This window comes from Drosophila persimilis, unplaced genomic scaffold (genome assembly GCF_003286085.1).
Source record: "Drosophila persimilis strain 14011-0111.01,24,50 unplaced genomic scaffold, DperRS2 tig00000002-arrow-pilon, whole genome shotgun sequence".
Taxonomy (NCBI): domain Eukaryota; kingdom Metazoa; phylum Arthropoda; class Insecta; order Diptera; family Drosophilidae; genus Drosophila; species Drosophila persimilis.
The window spans coordinates 6,441,474-6,463,915 of NW_020825289.1; the positions used below are offsets into that span (position 1 = coordinate 6,441,474).

A 22,442-nucleotide genomic window follows, 5' to 3' on the forward strand; every position below is an offset into this window, starting at 1 on the left:
TTACATACATATGTATATATTTCCTGCTGGCCAACGTGGATGCTTCATTAAGAAAGGGGTCCCTCCTCCCGTTTTAGCGATGAGATTAGCGTTTTATTGCTAATGTACGTATCAACAGAATATACAACAATAATATCAGGCTGTCAAAGCCCCGAAAACATTTCAATCAGCGTTATCAGAAAACGCATTCAGAGAGAGAGAGAGACCGAGAGAGGGAGAGAGTGATCACTGCTCTCTTGAGTTTTCCCGTGCATTACGGTCTCTGTGTGCGTGCTTTATCAGAGTTTTCGCTGTGGCTCGTGTGCTCGTCCCGCCGTACTGTTCTCGGTTCTGTTCTCTTCGCTGCGATCGTTTCAATTCCATGTCTGCGGTTGAATTGAACGGTTCCGGTTGACTCTGTTGCTCCGTAACGGTCGCTACGATATCTTTTTTCTCCACTCTCTTGTCCCCACGTAAATAATATCATATTTTGTGCTAATTGAAAATCATCACAAATTAAACGAAACGAAATCTGTGTACAAAAACTGATTATGTGTGGAAAGATACGGCAATGAGTGAAGTGAAACAATGATCCTGCTCAAGGATAATCCTCGAACGCATTAAATGGGATTACTATACCTCAAAAATTGGATTACCTAAACTGAAGAAAAGTAAGTAAGAACCGTATAGTACTTAGGTTCCTGTACATTTGTGTTGTGTTCCACTCGAAATGGAGGTCTGGCTACGGGTTATCATTTACTACTACAGCAACTACATAATAGTGTTCGGCTCTCGTAGATTGCACAACAGCTGCGCCAAGCACTTGGGGTACATTAGATTTTCTAATCAGGAAACTTAGCATTGACACAGCAACAGAGTAGTCCCGGCTCTGCTTTTTCTGAGTTCCACGAAGAGAGTCCGTCTCCCAGGCAGCATAATGCGATAGAACCGCAGTTAAATTGGTTTCAATTAGGGGAGAATAAGCAGATTACGCTGGGGAGACTGCAGACTCCGCACAGAAAGAAATGCTCTAGAGAGAACCAGAGTGCGTCTGTTTATACAGTCATTAACTCTCTGTAAGCACAAAGACCAAAAACACCTGCTTATCAACAAGGGGAATCTTGTTCAACAATCAGAGTTCTACAAACAGAAAGAGGTAGAATATCAGTTGATGAACCTAGTGCTTTCAGACCGCCCTCTTATAAACATTAAATTGTAGAACAAAAATATGTAATCTGACAATGAAACAATATTTTCCAGGAATTATTACCTATGAGAAAGGCAAGTCCAGTATCAACAAAAACTTGAGCCCATCTTCTACCTTCCCTTAAGGTAAGACGATCTTTTCCTTTAGTATTCCGAAACCCCGCCCAAAGTGCCCTCGCCAGCCAGCCAGCCAGCCAGCTACTGGGAGAGTTACTGCCCTCCACTTGCATAGGGCTCCGCTCCACTCAGTTTTCAATAAGCGATGGAACCGCATGGACTGTTTTGTTTCTGTTCGGATCGGTATTTTCCGTCTCGGGCGAATGTTGTCTTGATTGTATTTAATTGAAATAAATGAACAACGCTCTTTTTTATTGCTCCACCATTCTTGTGGCTGTTGTTTTTGTTGTTGGTGCCGTTTCAATTAAGTCTTATTTTTTTTTGTTGTTCTTGGCATCGCTGTTATAATTTGGAAAGACCTTTACAGCCAAGTCAGCCGATAAGAGGAGCACGTCAAGTGCTCCGATAAGATTCACTTTTTATTCCGCCAGTACACTTATTACTCAATGCTCTTTCCGGAGAACGCAGGAGGTAACAGAGCAAGTTTGAGTACTCCGGACATGACACACACTCGGATGATGTTTCATCACAGCATCAGGGAAAAGTCCAAACAGATAAATCTTTATCGCTGGCCTGAGAAACGAGAATAAATCTTCGCCCCTCCGGCACACACCTGTTGAGGGGAGGACGGCGGCGCCCTGCAGAGAGATAAAGAAGCGTCTGAGCAGAGATATAGATATGCCATATACATATGTATCATCGTGCGACGCCCACAATGTGTGACAGGGACTATCAGAAGAGCACATAAATCCATTCACAAATGTTTAGAATGTTATTAAAATATTTGAGACTAATTTCGAGTGTTTTCGTGCCTCCCATTTTTTAGGGGATTCTCGATTTCTTGTTGCCTTCGTTATTCCCATAATCGCTTGGGCATCGTGCTCTAAGCAGATAAATAATTTTCCCGGTTTCATATTTATCAAACGAGCATCGGGACAGGCTGCAATCCGTTGGCCGACAGTTGTCGGGAGGTGGAAGCTGTCTTGGACCGATCCGATCCGATCCGACTCGATCCGATACGTAACCCATTTCTGCCACCCCATTCGCATTTCCTATTGTTTGTCTGCTGTTTGTGGCAGCAGCCCCTTGATTGAGCCTAATATATAAATAAATATGGGAACAAATGCGGCCAAAGTGGAAAGCATAAATTCTGACCCACACCAAATACAACAATGCTAGCCGTAGCCGTAGGGCTAGGGATTCATTCAGATGCGTTGATTAAAGGGGGAGACCTCTTTTATGGCGTATGCCTGGAGTGAAGTGGATCTCCATTTGCTGCCCCTAGATCATCGTTGGCATTAGCCCTTTTTATGGCCAATTCCTTTGAATTTGAATTCGATTTCGAGCCCCCCACAAGAATGTGATATTAAAAACCGACACGGAAAAGTAAGGGCATAAAAGTTGTTGGATTTGAGTCCATCCCATTCCATCGCCTGTGCCATAAGTTTGCAGTTGGCTCCCACTGTTTATATCTGTATCTTCCTCTTGCCGCTGGTGCTGTTGTATCTTTTGGGGTTTCTTTCTGCTTAATTTTAATTTAAATATATGAAATATATTTATAGCCATTGTTGCGGTTGCTGTCAGTCCCAAAAAGTGTGGAAATAGCTTCAATATTTCTGTTCATATTTTCAGCTTCTTCTTTTTGGCGATTCGACGGGCTCTAATGACAGAGGTACCCCCCGCACTCGCACACGCGCGCACTGGGTGGGAAAAGTGTGCCTCCAAATGGCGGCGCAGCAGACTTTCGGCCAGCACTGTTCGGAGCCATATTGCTCTCAAGTGGAGCGCAAGAATTTTTGGTCAAAGGCCAACACCCAAGTCATCAAACGAAAAATGGGAAATGGGAAATAATGGGGAATTATGACTGTCTTGAACTATATGTGGCCCATGAATCATTGTTAAAGAGTGGTGAACACCCTTAGTATGACCCAACACAATCTAACTAACTTTAAAATTGATTGGCCTGCCTTTGTTTCCTTCTGTAAATGGCGAAAACACCCCGATGTTATCGGCCAGATGGGGCTTTGTTGGCTTACTTCTGCCACTTGGTGATTTGCCAATATAAATGGATGGATAACATGGTCATTCATCATTTATTGGCCTGAACAAACTGAACTTCAAGTGAAGGCTTATGGCTTTTGCAAACGTTGACAGACCTTCGCTTTTCCATGTAATACTACTCCCAGCTCCAGCTGAAGCAGCGCAATTAGCCCGAATGTCACAAGGCGCCGCCTTCCGACCCTCGACAGCCTCAGCCTCAGCCCCAGCCTCAGTCTCTGCCTCAGTCCCTGCAAAATTACAATACTCAAGACATTACTCATAAGGCTCGGATATCATTTCAAATTTTCACAAAGTAAATCACGCAACTGCAAGTGATACGGGGCCCGATGGATGGCTGGAGTTGGGGTCCGAAACGTGCGATTTTCCAAGTGCATTTCAATGGGGCGTGACAGAAACATCCACAATGGGCCGAATGCTCATTCCGAGTGGGCTTACATGCCCAGATCATATCATAGTTTACCCATATATTTGGGCATACATCACGCTACGCCGATTCTGTTCTGGCCATTAATCAATTATTGTTTGCCACTTTTCCTTTTGGCAAATTGAAGGCAAGTGCCGCGGATCGGATGGTTGTGGTTGTTTTTGTGGCTGTGTGATGTTGTTTCCGACACATTATGGCCTGGGCATAAAAGCATTCTAATGGAATGTCTATATGATTTATGGTTACCCTTGTTCTGTTTGATGTTGAATTAAAAGATATAGACGCACGAATATACACTGTACACCCCCATGATAAGATACAAGAAAATAGACACCGCAGGCACGTTCCGAAGACTCTTCCAGCTCTGATGTATCTATCTATGGCCGTGTGAGTCAGTTCTAATTTCGAATTGGCTAACATGATTACAGTTTTCAGCTGTTTCCGCCGCCGAATGCGGAATCATCTTTTGTCCCAGCTGCAATCGAGCTTGAATGCAGGCCCCCAAAACGACACTGATTGCAGGCCTGGCCGTGGCGTATACGTAATATCCATATCACACATACGGCGGGAGACAGCAGCTGACCTACGCCTCAGATCTGTGCTTTGTTGTGCTGCTGTATCCACGTATCTGTGGGTGGGTGGCTTACATTTGCCAGGTGCGGGAGATGCGCTTGATTGAATGCTTTCAGTCCCCCAACCAAACGAAACTAATCCAAACCCAAAAGCAAACACCAACCCAGACCCAGACCCAGACCCCCGGTACGGCAATGATCTTGTAATTCGTTAATTCGAAAATAAACGCTTTGACGCGCCCAAGTCCGATTGTACATTCGTTTTCGCATTGGGATGAATTTACTGTTTTAGTTTCAATCAAGAAAATAAACAAGTTAGCGCCGAAATCTATAAATGGAATGGGCCATAGGCAATGGGTCATGGGGGAGGCTAGGAAGTGACCTCTTTAATGGCTCCAGTTCCGATCGATCTATATACAAACGTTCTTCCTTTTTCAGAGCATGGAACTGCACTGGCTGCTGCCGCTGATCGTCTGCCTTTATAGTCTGAGGGCCCTGCCCCTGCCGGCTTCCGGATTCGTCATTCAGGATGAGCGGAAGTGCAAGTACGCGCGGATCGAGAAGCTGCTGCGCATCCGCTGCTACGACATGGACCTCAAAGAGGTACCCCAGAACCTCAAGACCTCGGTGGAGGTGAGTAACAGTCTCTCGGGGGTCAATCGAACTGCGATCCGTAACTTAACTCGTCATCGGCATCGACCTCGCTTCGGTCCCCCGCCCATTTAGCCTCAATTGAGCTTAATTAAAGCATAAAGAAGTTGGGGCTGCACAAACATAACCATATTATACACATGCTTCTGCATATAGTATTTGTATCCATGGGAACATCCCTAGCTCCCGTTCCATCTAGATTCCCATTCCGATTCCCATTCATAACTTTCGACTATGATTAAATGATTTGACAATTTGTGTAGGTTCTGGATCTATCGTACAATCGCATTAGGAAGCTGAAAAGTGGCTCGTTCCAGAGGTACACAGACATCAGGTTTCTGATGCTCTATGAGAATATGATCTTATCGGTGGAGCCGGGCACCTTCGAGCCGCTCACCTCGCTCCAGGTAACAACGCCATCCAATTAATCAGCGAAATGCCATTACCACCGATATCTCCTATTGATCTCAGGAAGTGGATCTCTCAAATAATGGACTCACTACGATTCCCATGGAGCTGTTCACACTGCCCAAGCTGAGAAATCTTTATATAGACAGCAACGAACTGACACATCTGGGTCTGGAGACGCTGCAGAAGCCCATCACTGCTCCCCTGGAGTATCTAAACGTGGCCAATTGTGAGCTGCAAGACCTCCCCGATCTGGGCGTACTGCCAAGTGAGTCAACCAGAGTCCCCCAATACAGCATACGAAATAACAACCCAATTCTTCTCCCTGCAGAACTTTGGCAGCTCAACGCCTCCATGAATCCTTTGACCAACTTCCAAATCGACGGCCTGGCCAACATGTGCCATCTGCGGGTCATAGATCTGGCCAAGACGCAGCTCAGTCCGTGCAGCTGCCAGCAAGTCACCAATCACATCATGATGCTCGGCGCCAATCCAAAGTTCGTCCCCGTTTGCATGGGTAAGGCGGTGCAGCTGCAGTCGCAGTCGCAGCTGCTAATTTTGGCACATGACCAACTTCTATTTCACATTTCCATTTCCATTTTCAGAGGCTCTCAGCATAGACGCGTGTCCACTGCCCTACAATCGGACGATACACTCGGAGACATTCCGCAGTTGCCTGTCGACTGTGGACCTGGCCGTGTCGCGTAGCCTGTGGCTCTTTGCGGCCGGCTGCTTTGGCGGCGTCTGTTTTGTGCTACTGAGTGAGTAGATAGGGATAGTCAATCGAGAGTGAATCTAATTCTAATTCCATCCTCTTCTTTCCGTACAGTTGTTATCTGGTGCGTGAGCAGGTGCCGCAAAAAACGGGCCAAGCGACGGATGAGCCAGGCCCAAAAGCGAAAGCCTTTCGTGATCTCGCCCAGAAATGCCACTAACCGTCAGCCGGAGGACGAGCCTCTTCACTGTGATACTGCCAAACCCAGCATAATAGTTCATTAGTTAGTTAGCTAGTTTTAGTGGCCAGTTATTTATTACACCTAGCCTTTAGGGTAGTTATAGGACCGTAGAAAACAGACTACTCCTCGAATTGCCATGAAACGAAAAACCAAAAACCACCAAAACACACACATATCTGAGAAAAGTGCCTTTCTCAAATGCCACCAAAGTAGTTTTTAGATATTATTAATAACATAGAACATTTAAGCTTTCAAAAGAAACGACTTTTTGTAACAAGCGATAAAACAAATTTAAATAACCAGGGCTGCAAAAGTATTTTTCTTAACGAACGTAGCGCCACCTCGCGTATTTTTGTTGCAACTAGATTCAACAAAACAGTGCTGGTAAGTGCCGTTTGATTTATTTATTTAATTAAGAATTAACTGCTAACTAAGGGTTAATATATTAACAATAAAGAGAAATATAGGAGGTTATAAAATTTATTACATAGAATTCTAAAGGGTTCATGCTGAGGTAAGTATGACCTATATAAGGCTAAGCACAGTGAGCGGGTCTGAAAGGAACACAAAAATCAATCTGTCCCAGAGCAATATTTACTCCAATAACAGATATACCAAGACGTACAGCGTTTTAGCGACATACGGGTCGTCAAAAATAAAGACTATTTGAACACCAGACAGACACCAGATGCGGATGATTCCACTGTTTGTAGGTGTTTGTTCGGGATTTTCCGCTCATCAGCTGTTTTCGATTTTAAATGTGCGCGCTCACATGTGCGCACAAAACAGTGCTGGTAAGTGTTGAATTCCCATCAGCTCTTAGCTGAGCACCAATCGTGATTTTCTTTTCCTGTGATATTCGCACATATTCGCTCTCTCCTCTCCTCCAGCAAGTTTAGAAATATATAGCCGGCGTGTCACAGCCAAGAGCCAAAGAAGAAGCAGAAATGAAATCCAAGCGAGTGTAATGCTAAATAAATTTTCTCTTGGCGCCTTCCTCTTCAACTGGCGGCGAACGCACCCTCCCTCTTCTCATGCTCGCACACACACACACACTTTTGCAAACAGATCTCCCGCCGGCTTTTGCGGTTGCCTTCTGCCTGCCGTCGGCTGCGTCCCCGTTTTCATCACTACATAGCATTTATTGCCCACCGCAGCGCCACGGCCGTTTCATTCTCTCGCCATCGCTCGCCCCAAACGGAACGCAAACGCTCCCCCTAGTTCGACTCTGACTCGCTCTCGGCCGCCGTGTGAAAGCTTAACGGGCACGCCCCACCCACCCCCGTACAGAAGTAAAAAGGACTCGCCGCCGCGTGTGCTTTAATTTAACGAATTTAAACAAAAAGAAAACCTAACAAAATGAGCCGTAAGTTTCAAAATGCACTACTCCCCCGCAACCGTTGATTCGGACGCAGAGTGCAGCAGCCACCAGCAAAAGGCAAATGCGAATAAAGAAAAGAAAAAGTGTGTGTGTGTGTGTGTGTGTGTTTATATGCATGGCATGGCAGTAGCTCCAACTCAAACGCCAACTTCAGAAGGAACCTGCCCCAAGTGGATGCTCCTTGCTCTTTCCTGCACTTGTTTTTATTAATTCCACAAACTACCGTTAAGCCTCGCCCCGCTGCAACTCTCAAGTTTCATAACATTTCGCTTGGAAGAATTCGATTTAGCTAAGCATTTTAGTTTTGAAAACTTTGTCACTTTTGTGCGTGCGTTCCTTTTAAACATGATCTGCTGGGCTCTGAGCCGGTGTCTTGATGTGCTCGTCAGTCACGTCACTCACATGCAAATGGATCCAAACACTTGTGGAGGCGAGGCTCCACAAAAAGTTTGTTTTGTTGCTGGAACCGACATAACACATAACACAAACGGAGGATGTCGAAAATCCTTATTTTATTGATAAAATGATATAATTGATGGATGTAAATATTAGAGATTAGAGTGGCAAAAAGTCGATAGCAAAAACGTGCAACGAGATCGATAACGAGTCTTTTTTTGTTTTGTTTTCATTTTTTTCTTCCACCGCATTCGCGAATTCGCACACACGTAACTTCACTTTACATTCACATTTACTTTACTTTACATTTTTCTTACATACACGTCAGTTTGCGACATGACCTTAATTTGACCCCGCGTTGCAGCACACCAAAATGACCTTGATTTGACCTGCGTCTTAATTAAATTTTTTTTAATTTAATCAAACCAATCATTTTTTATCACATATTCTTATCAAAACACGCTTTGTTTATACTTTTTTGGACAACAAACAAGATAGCATTGTCAGAATACATTTTACTCGAATTACGCTAGATTTTTTAAAATTATTAATAATTAATTAATTAATTATAAATTAATATATTTGATCGATTAATGCTAGCCACCTTGTCTCACCTTGCTCAGACTCCTTGTATACTTTCATATTTTTTCCAATATTTTTTAGAAGCGGTCTGTATAGAATTCCTGATCTGATCCGTTTGATATCAAATCTCAATTTTTTCACAGTTTTTTACATAACTGCTGACAACTGATAAGCGTTATGTTATGGCAGGCAGGGGAAGGTAGAAACCACCTCCAAGAGTGAGAGAGAGAGAGAGGAAGAGAAGGAGAGACCAAAAGAGAGAAGCGCTTGACAGTTATGCTTTGAGCTGCTTCTGCTAATCGCTGAAGGAGAGGGGATGGGTGCTAAGGGGATTTGTTGTGACTTGATTGTCGCCGCATATTGATTTTTTGTTGCTCCACTTTTAGCTCTGCTTTCTGCTCTCTGACCCAGTAGCGCCGGGCAGCATCAAATCAGCTTTATCAGCGTAATTTCCGCATCTCTCACATCCCAAATCCAAATCAAAATCCCATTGAGATTCTCCTTGGCATGTTTGAAGATGCACTAAACACACTATATATGCACATGATCCTATACGTCTATATATATTCATTTCATAGATGTTTTTCTATTTATAACGCTACTACACATATACATATATCGCTCGGAATTATGGCTGGCGACAGGCGCTAACAAGTTTTGTTCGCTCGAAAATATCTATATGTATGTAATTCTCGAAAAATCTTTTCACACGAAAATGAAAAATTCCTTGTTTCGGACCAAAAGACGCCCACTATATATTCCACAAATTTCCACGATCCATAAAATCTGCATGAGTTTATGCCCGCATTAATCATCGGCCTCTGCAGCTGTGTGTGTTTGGGTTTTTGCCCATGGGGGACTTAATAGGGATCTCCAGCAGAAGCAGCCACCGCTGAGGTGCCTGTACCACTGCATCGCTACCAGCAGATGCCGCAGGGGCTGAAGATGACTATACTATGAGGCTGTTGTTGTCGCGCTACAATTTCATTTCATTTCACATTTACCCGGCTATTTTTAGTGGTCTGTCTGCTCTTTCGGCACCGGCGCACACACAGATACATTCGCCGTCTAGCAGATACACACCGCATCCATGTCTTCCCGCAGAACTTGTTTCTCGCCTTGCACTCGCCAATTTGTGCGTTGGTGTCGCCTCGCCGGTCGCCCATCCCTCATTCCCCCACTGCACCCCATGTGGCATATCTGAGGATTGGCAAACGGGTTTCGGGGCTGGGATGTGTGGGCATGGGAATGGGCGGAGCAGGTCTGGGCCACTCAAGGCCTCGGGTCTGTCATTCACATAATTTCCGACACCATTCACGGATGAGATGAGCCTTTCCCCAATCTGATAGATGATAGCCCCCATCGTGCCCCAATGAGCACTCACTCAACCTAGACCTAGACTCAGAAGGCGACCCCTTCACGCTCTCGCTTTTGACGGGTCGTTTATCAGCTTTATTGTGCTACTGTCATACGTACTACCGCGCATGATAAAAGAGCGCAGACACTCGCAGAGTCTGTTGGAAGAGAGAGCGAGCTTCCGGCAAGAGCGAAGCTTAAGCTTTCTACACTGGAAACAATTTGAAGGATTTTCCCGCAATTAGCTGTCAAAGAACGTGCTAATTTATATACGAGTATTTCTAAGTTTACGTTTAAGCATATTTTTAAGGAAAGTGTCGCGTCGCCATTCCGTTTGACAGGTTTCAACATTCTCAACAGTTGTGGAGGTCTAAATTTAGACCAAGTGTTGTTTATTTTATTTTATCTAAATCGCCCGTTTTATGGGGCGGAGTGAAATTCCTCTTGATCGTTTTCTCTTATTGTCTTGTGAATCTTTTTTGTCATTGTGGTTTTTTTCGTATCTGGTCACATCCGGTAAGTCAGAAGTTATTAAAAACCATTCTCGTTTCGGCCCAGAGTAAATGATTTCATTTTTATTTTAGGCACTACGAATCATGAGAAAAGAAAGCATAAGCTTCACACTTATACACATACACACACCGCATACACACACGCACACACAAGCAAACACATAAGTTGTATATAGAAGAAGATATAGATGGAGGGCCAGGCAGAAACCACGATCGAACCTCATCTCCAGCTGCTGCTCAAAAGCAAACGAATGCAATGTTATCCAACCGTATCCGTATCCGCATCTGCATCCTCATCCGTGTCCGCATCCGTACCCGTACTCGTACGGATGTGTGTCCGTAGCAGCGAGAAGGTAGTTTTTGTAATCCATCCACTTTTTGTACTCCACGCTTTCCCCGCTCCTTTCTAGTGCGCTTCTAAATCCAATGAATACAGAACTCTCTAATCTAATCTGACACTTAACCCCACTAAAGTTAGTCCAACCAAATGTACAAAGATTATATATACTACATCACTGATATATCTACAAATTATCTCTGATTTTGTAGCACTTGATACCAAACAATAATGTTCGAAATTCAACTTGTCAATAATCAAAATTGGAAATAAAACTATAATTAATTTGTATCTCTATTTTAACTCTAATGAATTTTTAATTTTCAACACAACAAGAATGCATGGATTAATTGCCATTAATTTTAACACCATTTCTGGGGGATAACCAGGAGAAATGGAAGGTACTTCAGGAGAACAAGAAGTTGGGGAATGAATAATCCTTGACTAACCAAACCGGAAGAGATCAACTAGTTGATCAACCCCACAAACCCACAGATTTGTAAAAATACACCGAAAATCTAACCGTAGAAACTAATTCAACAACAAGTGAGGAAGGGAATATATGTATCTAGGAAACCGCATATTCGCCAGCGCCCCACACTGATGTACATCTCGGAGATAAATTATCATATATTATATTCTATCTATAGCTTTCGCCCAACTAAACGCCAACTACGCAAAATTCTAATTGCTCGTCCAACGTTGCTGTTGCCGTTGCCGTTGCCGATGCGCCTGAAATATGTTCTGCTCGATTTTGGCCAATTCTTTATGATTTGTTCTATAGGTCTTTGCTTTTTATTTTGCGCTTTGCAGTTGTTGCTTCTCTAACAAAAGCAAATGAAAATTCGCTGCATGTGGATGCCGCGTGCCCCGCCCACTGCTGACGCAGATTGGGATTCGCACACGTCCGCAGATACCATACATATCTATCTGAATGGGATCTCTGTGCTTTTCCATATGGCAAAAGAATGCTTATTTATTTATAGTCTATACCGTGGATGCTCCCCGTTGTTTTATTTGCCGAACCCGAAATATGCAAACCGCTAAAAAGTGAAGCTGCTGCTCTGAAACGTGCCTTGTAACTGCAATCGTGGCAATATTTACACATGTATCTCCCTCCAAGCCGGCTATCTGTATCTAAAACATTTCCATTCGATTCGTCCCTCTCCTCCACAGAGTTCGCTTGGGTGACGCTGACGACAAATGACACGTACTCCCTGGGTGCCCTGGTGCTGGCCCACTCCCTGAAGCGGGCCGGGACCGCCCACCAGCTGGCCGTGCTGGTGACGCCCACCGTGTCGGAGGCGATGCGCGACAGACTTAAGGACGTGTACAATGTTGTACAAGAGGTGAATGTGCTGGACTCACAGGATGCGGCGAACTTGGCCCTGCTCTCCCGCCCGGAGCTGGGCGTGACGTTCACAAAGCTGCACTGCTGGCGTCTGGTGCAGTTCGAGAAGTGCGTCTTCCTCGATGCAGATACCTTGGTAAGATGCACAGTCTACTCCTAGTGCAGCACTCCTTAACAGTCTCCTCTTCGCTGAAGGTCCTGCAAAATGTCGATGAGCTCTTCGAGCGCGAGGAACTCTCGGCTGCTCCGGATGTCAGCTGGCCCGATTGCTTCAACTCCGGCGTGTTCGTGTTCAGACCCAGCCTGGATACCTTCGGCAAGATCACAGAGTTCGCCATAAAGAACGGCAGCTTCGACGGCGGTGACCAGGGCCTGCTGAATCAGTTCTTCGCGGACTGGGCGACGGCGGACATCAAGAAGCATTTGCCATTCGTCTACAATGTGACGGCCTATGCCTCCTACTGCTATCTGCCCGCCTTCAAACAGTAAGTCGACCATCCCAACCCCCTCCAGTGGGACAGTGGCTAATCCTTCGCCGTTCCTCCTTGCAGGTTCAGAGATAAGATTAAGATTTTGCATTTCGCCGGCAAGCTGAAGCCTTGGCTGATCCAGTTCAACTCTGAGACGAAGACGGCCGCCGTGTCCTCGGACTATGCCCACGCACAGGACCTTATCCAGCTCTGGTGGAACATCTTCTGTGATACTGTGATCCAGTCCCTGTCCAGCGAAATGGTAAGCGATCTCTATGGACTCTCTTTATCTGCATATCTGGATACTCCCCGCCGCGCTCGATCGATTTCCAGCTTCCTTGCTCCGACTCTACGTATCTTATCTCTTGTTTGAAATGTATCAAATGATAACTAAAACCCAAAGCTAACACCAGAATTTGTATTGTTCTAACCCAATGTATTGCCCCTACCCCACTTTGCTTCGTATCACAATCCGCTAACCGCAAGAAAACGCAAGGAGCTGTTGCTAGTGATAAGCCTGAAGCAGCCCAAGCAGTCCAAGGGTTCAATCCAGAGGTAAGAAGATCTGTAATAGCCGATGGCACTCCTCACCCACAAGATTCGTAGATCTGTAGAGCCCCCAAAGAGCACCAATCCAAGTGTAAATATCAATTATCTCTTTATTTACTTTGCCAATATTTATTTATTGATACATCTCTATCTATTCACGAAGCATAGCATTGTAAATAACCCGCCAAATATTTCTCAGATTCGATCTATTATTTGCTATTTCTTGCCGATAGCTGACCTCGTTTTCCTCTCTGTATCATCTCTCGTTCCTCCTTTGTTCCACTTTAAAGATCTGTTGTATGTACGTATGTCTTTTCTTCGGTTTGGGGTTTACTTTCGGTTTTCGATTTTCGGTTTTCTGTTGATTTTCATTCAATTAGCAGCCACGCCCCATAGTAACCTCTTTTTCAGACAGACAGACAGACTCGCGAATTGGATTTCTTTTCACATATTGCATATATTTTTTTTGTAATATTTGTCCCACTGTTCTATCTCTCTGTGTGTGTGTGTGTGTGTGTGTGTCATTGTCTTAGTGTGCTCTTTTCGTTTCTGTTTTTCTAATTTGCATCAATTTGGCCGAAAGCCAGGGAAATGTTTCGGACTACGCCATCGATAGATGGAAATGATTCAGGGATGGGTGGGTGCTGTGCTGGTGTCGTGTCGTGTTTGGGGATGTGGGTGCCAGAAATCTCTCTTGAATCATTCTAGATCCTCCTATATCCCATCCACACACACACACACACACCACACACAAGCATACACACGCACACAGTTTTTCTTTTTGTTTTCCTTTCACTCTTTCTTTTCCCTTGTGTCTGTGTCTGTGACTGTGACTGTGTCTGTGTATTTCCCTTGTGTTTGTTTTCTTTATTTTTGCAAATTGATTACTTTTCATTTACTTTTATTTTCCAACTCTTACTTTCCTATGTTTTGCGCATTCTGTAAATTCTGTAAATTGCCATAAATAATACCCGGATCGCTATACTCTATAAACCCGTATCGTATCTCTAACATCGCTTTCGCCAGTGCCTTTGCTTAAACCTAAGGCACTTGCAAGGCCGCTCCGAGGCGGACCACCGGCCATCGGATGGGCAGCACGAGTACTACCAGCAGCAGCAGCAGCTGCACCACCTGTTGCACGTCCGCGAGTTCCGCGATCCTTGGGCAGATTACTACGAGAATCTGGAGCGGAGGCAAGAGAGCCCAGAGCCGGAGCATGAGAGTCACCATAGCGACCACGAGCAGGACAATGAGCATGCAAACGATGACGAGTGGACAGCCCCCGACGCATGCCCACAACCACAACCACCGTCACCACCCACCACTCCTACTCCTACACCCACTGCCAGCACTGCCTTTGGCAATGAAAATGCCAAACCGAATGGCTATGCAACTGCCGAGAAGCTCACGTCCAAGGATGTGAATTCCAATGAACTGAACGCACACCCAATCCCACCAGAACATGCCAAGCCCTCGCCCACTGCCACTGCCACAGCCACAACCACTGCCACGCCCTCGCCTCATTCCGCGCGTAGTCAGAGAGTAAGAAAGAGTTCGAAAAAAGAGCAGCCAGAAGTCGCAGCCGGAGTGCAGCCTGAGGTAAAGGCAATCAATCTCTCTGGCCTCCGACCCGAACCCGCACCCGCACCCGCACCTGAACACCCTCCAAACACCAACCACCAACCTCCAGACCCCTGCATTGGATAGTGGTGTCCTAGTGCCTGTCCTAGTGCTAGTGCTAGTGATAGTGATAATGTAATCTCATGGTTTCGTGCTGACCAGTCACTGTTTTGCATACGAATTGTCATTGTCATTGTCATTGTCCTGCGTCCTTTTCCCACCGTCCTCTGTCCATTGTTAGCTATTGAATGGTTCATGTGGTGGCTGTCCTCCGCCTGGGGATGAGTGCATCTGTTGATTTATTAGTTTGCACTCGCCCGGTTGAACGTGAACAGCAATTCATACGGCCGCCATCGTCATCATCATCAGTAGAAGGAGTAGAAGCCATCTCATCCTTGTGTTGCATGCCATTTCCAGCTCTCTCCCTCTCGTATCGCCTCCATTCCGCATAGTAATCTACCACAAGGTCGCCCGGACATGAGTTGCAACCGTAAGCAGCAGCAGAAACAGCAGCAGCAGGAGCCGCACCCGCAATGCATCATGATTTATGCCTCGAGTAGCATTCTGTTGTCATATTAATCATACGTCCTGTGTACCGTAGCGTGTCCCCAACTAACATTTCAATGTTGTCGCCTGGCTAATAAATGTTTAATTTGTAACCGCACACAATGCATGTATGCCCCAGCACTCCAGCAACCCCCACCCCTTGAACACCTACCCGCCCAACCGAAAATAGTTCTAGAGCCCCCACTCACCTTCCATTGCCTACTTTCAGGCTGGTCTGGCTGGAGCCCTGTCGCAGCTGCAGATCGGTGTGCAGCGTACGCCCGAACAGGAGGCCTACGAGAGTCTGATGCGGCGCCAGTGCTGGGAGTCGGGACAGATCGACTACTCAGGCGCCGACTCGTTCGACAACATCTGGAAGAAGATCTCGCAGACGCTGGACAAGAAGCCCGAGCCGGAGACCGACCAAACCGGTAGTTCATCATAGACACAACACAATAAAATAGAATCGAACCTACACGTAGAACAGAACAGAACAAAACACAGCAGAAGAAACGCATAAACCGTTCGTTTTTCGTCGTTTTGTTGCCACTTTTTTGTTACGCACACAATCAAACACACACAGAGATACCCCCTCACCACACACACACACACACACTTAAAGAGAGGCAGCGACAGCGGCAGAGTGCTGTCAATTTCAAGGACCAAAACTCTAATTGAAATTTAAGGTTTCATGAGCATGCTGAAGCGCCCTTCTGTGCCAAAAATGTTGTCGAGCGAATACTTCCGAGTGTCATAAATGCAATTTTTATTTGCTCCCCACCAACACACACACGCGCACACCCACCCACAACCACTCACACTCAAACACGCTCCTCGTGGCAGCAGGCAGGCCATCTTGTTAGGGAAAGTGAGGCGGAAAAAATGAAAAATACGCACAGAAATTTTAATTAAGTTTTCAAATTAAACTTTTTTCACTCACTCGTGTGGCTGCTGCTCTCGACAGCAGCCATGTGGCACTTGGCACAGTTGCCACCTCTCTGCATCAGCTCTCACACATACACATAAACACGCCCACAAAACTTGGCCCCGCCACAAACTTTTACACTTCATTGTATTTTAATTGAAAATGTTGTACTTTTGCCAGTACTCGTACTCGTACACGTACTCGTACTCGTACTCGTACGTGTGTTTACCGATTTATGGCGATGACTGTTCATCTGCATCCACAAATTCATTGGAGCATAAATACCCTCTCCAGCAGCCCTCTCCCACTCCACGTGTTCCCTATCCTCCATCGCCATCGCCATCGTCCCCCTAAACATATGTAGATAGATATGTTTTCAATATGAGTAAAATCCAAGCAAAAGTGTGTATAAAATAAATCTAGAATAAAATAAATCTCCAAAACTGAACTCTTGTGGCAGTTGTGTCTCTGTCTGTATCTGTATCTGTATCTGTATCTTTGTGTGTGTGCCTTGCCCCGTCAACCCCTTCCATTGCCACATCTTCAGATGTTTGTTTCGAGTGTTTTTATTTTGCAGTGGAATGCTAATATATTTTCTATCTACATATATATATATATACTCGTACCATTTATGTTATAATTTACTTTGGAATATTGTCTTAATATTTATTCAAGAACCACAAAGAAACCCCAACAACAAAAACTACAACACAAACACTTTGTGACATTTGTGAAATTTTGTTTTTAAATGTGCATTTTTATTTTAGTCCTAAGTTGTATCCCTTCGTCAGTCAGTCAGACAGTCAGTCGATCAGTCAATCAATCGGTTCGCAACTGAGAGTTTATTTTTCTGCATTTGTCACTTTTCAGTTGTTTACTTTTAAGCCTTTGGGAAGTGCACCACTGCACCACATGCATCTATGCCACCAACCATCCATCCATCCACCATAGAATCTTAGCTGTAAGAGCCAGCATCTCAGCAGATCCATGCGCCACCATCCACTCTCATTGCATCTCACTGTTGCTGTAGATAAATCACATGAAAATGATTTCGAATGTCGCCCTAACACTAACCACATTTTCCAGATAACGATACTGACACAGATAATGATAGCGATAATGCTAACACACTAAGCCTAAATCAATTGATAATCGAAACCGCAATCAAACTGGTGCAGCATCCAACTGAGCCGCAAAGGACCTCCGACAAGCCTCAAGGGAAGCCCAGCTCTCGTCCTGGTCTGCAGCCGGTGCCTGTGCCGGTGCCAGAGCCGGAGCCGGAGCCTGACCAACCGCCTCGCCCCAGTCCCCGCACAAAAGCCGCAACTAACAAACTTGCAACTAACGCTGAGAGACCTGCTTCCGGCTCGGTCACTGTTTCCACACAGCATCCCCAGCCACAGATGCGACAACAGCCACAGTCCCAGGCCAAGGCCCAGGCCCAGCCCCAGCCCCAGCCGCAGCCGCAGCCACAGGCATCCCAGACAGCAGAGACGTCGAGCCAGCAGCACATCACCATGCAGCAGCAGCCGGGCAACAGTGGCAGCTCCAGTAACAAGGCCAGCCGCCAGCGGGCGGTGCGTAAGTTTAAATAGCAATTACTGAACCTGCTGATGCACTACAGCTGCCTGCCACACCTGGCGTGTCGGCCCAGGCGGTTGCAACTGCATTTGGATCCCGAGCCCCAACCCGTGCACGTCTAAGCAGGAAACAGAGCTGAAAAGAGGGCCCACCCCAACGAAAAGGAACGGATAACTAAATGGAATTGAATCGAATCGAATTGAATGGAATGCTGTATAAATCGCTTACTAACCGCCAGGCTGCCTTAAGGAGGAAACCAATTGCAATATCGTAGACTTACCCTAGGAAAACTTAGTGATAGGAGAACTAATAATAGACGTAAGGCCTCAAGTGCTGCGGATACGCAGATGCAGCGAAACTAACCCTAACACTAGACACGACTATTAACCCCCACCACACACACACGCTCGATGTTAGGAATGGAATGAATGAATCAATGGTTGCGTAGACACTACACCCAGACACTGGTCCACACCCACTAATCCATCCACATGAAACCCCCATCACAGAGCAACTGACTTCCGCGGACATCCAGGATGGTAAGGTGGAGTTCGACAGGGCGACTGGCGCCAGCACCCAGTACAAGCTGATCGAGGGCGGATACGAGATGATCACCACCACGCCCCAGCCGAATGGTACCGTGAAGACGCAGGTGCGGACCTTCTGGGACCCCAAGCCGGTCAGCCAGGAGGACCTGTTGAAGGAGCAGCAGAACAAGAAGCTCATCCAGAAGCGGCTGGGCAAGGAGATCCGCATCGACGAACGCACCACGATGCTGACCCGCGCCATCGAGGGCGGCTACGAGGAAGTGTACACCACCATCAACGAGGACGGCACCAGGAGCATGCGCACCAAGACCTTCTACGATTCAGTGCCCACGGAGGTGAACGAGAACACCACCACGAAGGTGAACAAGACCAAGAAGAACGTGACCCGCAAGTCGTCGGTTGACTCAACCGATTCCACGGAGTCCTCTCGCCGCGTCGTCCAGAAGGTGCAGCAGCAGCAGAAGAACGTGGTGCAGAACTCCAGCGACCAGCAGTCCAACTACCGCGAGGACACAACCATCGAGAGGCGTGTCTCCGTGACTCAGAACATCGAGATCACGGAGAACAACCGCACGGTGCGCAAGAACTCGTTGCAGGAGCAGAACATCAAGGCCATTACCTCCTCCACCTCTTCCAGCGACAAGAAGCAGAAGAAGAAGCCCAAGTCCTCGGCCCCCCCACCGCCGGCGGACTTTGTGCAGAACGACAGCACGACCGTGGCCTCCAAGCGCGTGCCCGGCGGCGTGGAGTACACCTATAACACGCAGCTGGAGTCCGGAAAGACCATCACTACATCGAAGACCGTCTACGAGGAAGAGGAAGTGGAGCTGACCGAGGAGGAGATCAGGCAGTACAAGAAGACGCTCAAGGATGCCGAGAAGCACAAGAACGTGACCTCCACCAAGAAGCTCAAGTCCGAGTCGGGCACCAAGAAGATTGTGCCCTCAGAGAATCCCGGGGATGTCACCACCGTTGAGACGATCAAGATCGAGGGCGGCACCGAATACCACTATACCACCGTCACCGCTGAGGGCATCGTTAAGAAGGCCGTAAAGACGGTGTTCGATCCCGTGCCCAGCGCTAAAGTGAATCCCGATGACACCGACGAAGAGGAGATCATCGAGGAGTACGAGGAGGAGATCATCGAGCCTGGAGAGAAGAATGTCAAGACCATCGAGACGGTCCGGCAGTTGCCCACCAAGTTCGAAGGTACATCCCTAATCCAGGTTAATCCCTAATCCAGAGAATCCCTAATTTCACATTCTTCTTTCTTTGGCAGAGGAAGTGACTATCACCCACGAGAAGAAAGAGAAGAAGGTAAAGAAGTCCATGGTCATAAGCCATTAGAGATCGCGCACAAACACAAACACAATACACACCCACACCCACACTTACACAAAGATGCTTCTGTATGATCCCTAACCCAAGGCTGCTCCGATCGAAGCCCCGACCAGATCCCCCGATCCCATGATCCCAAGCTAATTCTCGTGACATATTTCAGCATCCGGTTCAGTTAGTTGGGAGCGGTCTTTGTACGCTTCTCGCCAGCTTCCTTCTCAATTATTTTGCCAGCCATCTGTTGCCCTAGAAATGTATTACGAAATTATTATTATTCAAAATTTACTATTAATTTAATAATTGCGAAATATCTAACATAATTGTAATCCCGTCTGTTTCTAAAAATAAAATAAATCAAGTTTTGGTTCCAATTAGTTGCGCTTGGCCTTCTTCCTTGACTCCCTCTTCGATTTGGAGCTGCGGCACAGACAGCAGAGGGCCACGATGGGCAGGAGAACGATAGCCAGGGCCAGGGCTACGATATCCAGGAGGTAGAACTGGTACCAGGGCAGCTCCACGCCAGAGGCCACCAGATGCGGGGCTCCGCGATGCTCGATCACGTACTCGATCCAGTACATGGCAGTGTCCATTGCACTCAGAGGGCGATCCCTGAAGATTCGCGAGGCCTGTTGCATTTTGGTTCTATACTTGGGATTCTGGAGGAGTTCGGTGAGCGAGGATCGCAGCTGATCCTCGGAGACAGTACGATAGTCCAGGCCCAGCGCATAGCCGGCCTGTTTGCCTTGGTTGATGTTCAGATGCTGGTCGCAATAGACGGGCATTCCCAGCATCGGGACCCCGTTGTAAACTGCTTCCTGCGTGCCGAAGAGTCCGCCGTGGGCGATGAAGACCTTGACATTGGGATGTGCTAGGATATCCCCCTGCGGCAGCCAGTTTTGCACCTTCACGTTGGCCGGCAGATTGGGCAGCGACTCATCCTCGAACTTCCACAGAACCCGCTGCTTGAGGCTTCCGAAGACGTTGAGGAAGATCTTTAGCTTCTCGGGCGGGAGATCGGCACTGCGAACCTGGGAACCTAGTCGGAGATCGAAGCAGAACCATCAGCTTGAGCTCCTGAAAATGATTGCACCGCCCACTTACCCAGACTGAAGTAGATGACTCCGTCCGTGGCCCCATCGAGGAACTGCTGCAGATGCTGGGGCAACGGTTTTGGTGGCTGAATGTGCAGTCCCCCCACGGGAATCATGTTGAAGGAGGTGGGTCTGGTCGTGGTCAGCGGCATGTAGTTGTTCAGCAGGATGGCGGATATGTTCCGCTCCAGTTCCTTGATGGTCGGAACCCTGTCCAGCAGTCGAGAGAAGTGCTTCCTCAGAATCGCATCGTGCTTGGGATAGTAGGAGAACTCCCTGATGAGATCTTCGGTTCCAGAGATGGCCACATTCCCGATGCGCTCCCACAGCGTCATGCGGTCCGTGTACGGCATGAAAGCATGGGGCACATAGGACCAGGGCGAGACGATGCCCGCCAGCTGGCTGAGGTAGTTGGCGTACCCGAAGGTCGAGACGGTGATGATGGGGATCTGGTAGAGATGCCCCAGAATGAGGGCGCCCTCGTTAAAGAACTGCTCCGCCAGCAGCAGATCGTACTTCCCGACTTTGTCCTCGGCATTCACTATCTCCTGTATCTCCGGCTGGTCAAAGGCAAAGTCCGTGCTGTGGGCACCCATCACCGTCAACAGCCTGACGAACGTCAGGTTTGGCACATCGGTCATCTCCAAAATGGTACTGGTTTTGGTCATCTCCTTAACTATATGATAAGAGCACTATTATTTCTGTTCATGCCCATGTTGGGTCGGGTCGACCTACTTTCTGGCCAGAAATCGTACTGCGCAATCAGCACCTCCTTGTAGTTCGGTCCCAGGTTCTCCTTCTCTAGGGAGAAAGGCGTGATAAAGGTGACTTCGTGTCCGCGTTTCACCAGCTCCCGAACAATGGCGTTCGTCATCATGAAGTGGCTTTTTCCGGGAAAGAAGAAGGCCGCCAGGATGCGGGACCCCTCGCCCAGGTACAGCTGCTGAAGAGCTACCAGCGTGAGGAGCAGGATACATTTCAGTTGCTGGAAAGGAGAACACAAGTGCCACAATTCAGCAAAGTCAATGACCTACTTTAAAATAACTACTCGTATAGTTTGCTTAGCACTAGATCGGTTAACAAGCATCATTATCTTATCTGTTAACCGCATCTGTACGTCGGAAAGTGCCACTGATAGCCCGCCTATTTCCAATTTTTAGTGGGCTACTGATAAGGGCAAACCACCTGCCAACCACCGAAACTTTCCCCAGACAGCAAAATTCGAAATTGACCGTTCTGGTGAAATAGTTTGCAAAAGACTTGAAAGATCTTTCATTGCTTCCAAACAACAAACCATTTTGAGTTCCCGGGTCTCTACACTTTGCTGCGCTATCAACAATTCACAACCGATTCACTCGGCGATTCTCCGAAGACTGAGAACGTGTTCTGGGTGGGCTGGTTGGGTCTGACCACTAGGGATGGCAAACAGTTTAGGGCTCATCTACTGTAACATTAGTTTATTTGTTCGTGCTGCGTGTCACGGAG

General features: G+C 46.9%; 3 protein-coding genes across 7 annotated transcripts; 2 read left to right on the top strand and 1 right to left on the bottom strand.

Annotated features, from left to right (window-relative positions):
- The first annotated feature begins 377 nt into the window (after window positions 1-377).
- Window positions 378-6,678, top strand: LOC6591134 (asporin). Of its 2 annotated transcripts, XM_026985514.1 has the most exons (8): window positions 378-650; window positions 1,240-1,311; window positions 4,798-4,992; window positions 5,274-5,417; window positions 5,482-5,686; window positions 5,750-5,935; window positions 6,024-6,179; window positions 6,248-6,678. In XM_026985514.1, the coding sequence occupies exons 3-8, from the start codon at window positions 4,801-4,803 to the stop codon at window positions 6,415-6,417; spliced, it is 1,053 nt and encodes a 350-aa protein (XP_026841315.1). In that variant the 5' UTR covers window positions 378-650; window positions 1,240-1,311; window positions 4,798-4,800; the 3' UTR covers window positions 6,418-6,678. The 2 variants fall into 2 exon arrangements, with proteins under 2 accessions (XP_026841315.1, XP_002015928.1); XM_002015892.2 differs by lacking the exon at window positions 1,240-1,311.
- Window positions 6,679-7,545: 867 nt separating this feature from the next.
- On the top strand, window positions 7,546-20,242 carry LOC6591135 (glycogenin-1). 4 transcript variants are annotated; one of them, XM_026986145.1, is made up of 6 exons: window positions 7,546-7,740; window positions 12,115-12,425; window positions 12,485-12,774; window positions 12,841-13,021; window positions 15,704-15,905; window positions 17,486-18,501. In XM_026986145.1, the coding sequence occupies exons 1-6, from the start codon at window positions 7,734-7,736 to the stop codon at window positions 17,992-17,994; spliced, it is 1,500 nt and encodes a 499-aa protein (XP_026841946.1). In that variant the 5' UTR covers window positions 7,546-7,733; the 3' UTR covers window positions 17,995-18,501. The 4 variants fall into 4 exon arrangements, with proteins under 4 accessions (XP_026841946.1, XP_026841945.1, XP_002015929.2 ...); XM_026986144.1 differs by lacking the exons at window positions 15,704-15,905; window positions 17,486-18,501 and adding exons at window positions 13,246-13,314; window positions 14,335-15,030; XM_002015893.2 differs by lacking the exons at window positions 15,704-15,905; window positions 17,486-18,501 and adding an exon at window positions 14,335-15,030.
- On the bottom strand, window positions 20,135-22,323 carry LOC6591137 (UDP-glucuronosyltransferase 2C1). The gene is made up of 4 exons (XM_002015895.2): window positions 22,252-22,323; window positions 21,693-21,942; window positions 20,968-21,633; window positions 20,135-20,902 (listed from the first exon to the last, which is right to left on the bottom strand). The coding sequence occupies exons 1-4, from the start codon at window positions 22,252-22,254 to the stop codon at window positions 20,238-20,240; spliced, it is 1,584 nt and encodes a 527-aa protein (XP_002015931.1). The 5' UTR covers window positions 22,255-22,323; the 3' UTR covers window positions 20,135-20,237.
- Between the last annotated feature and the right edge of the window lie 119 nt (window positions 22,324-22,442).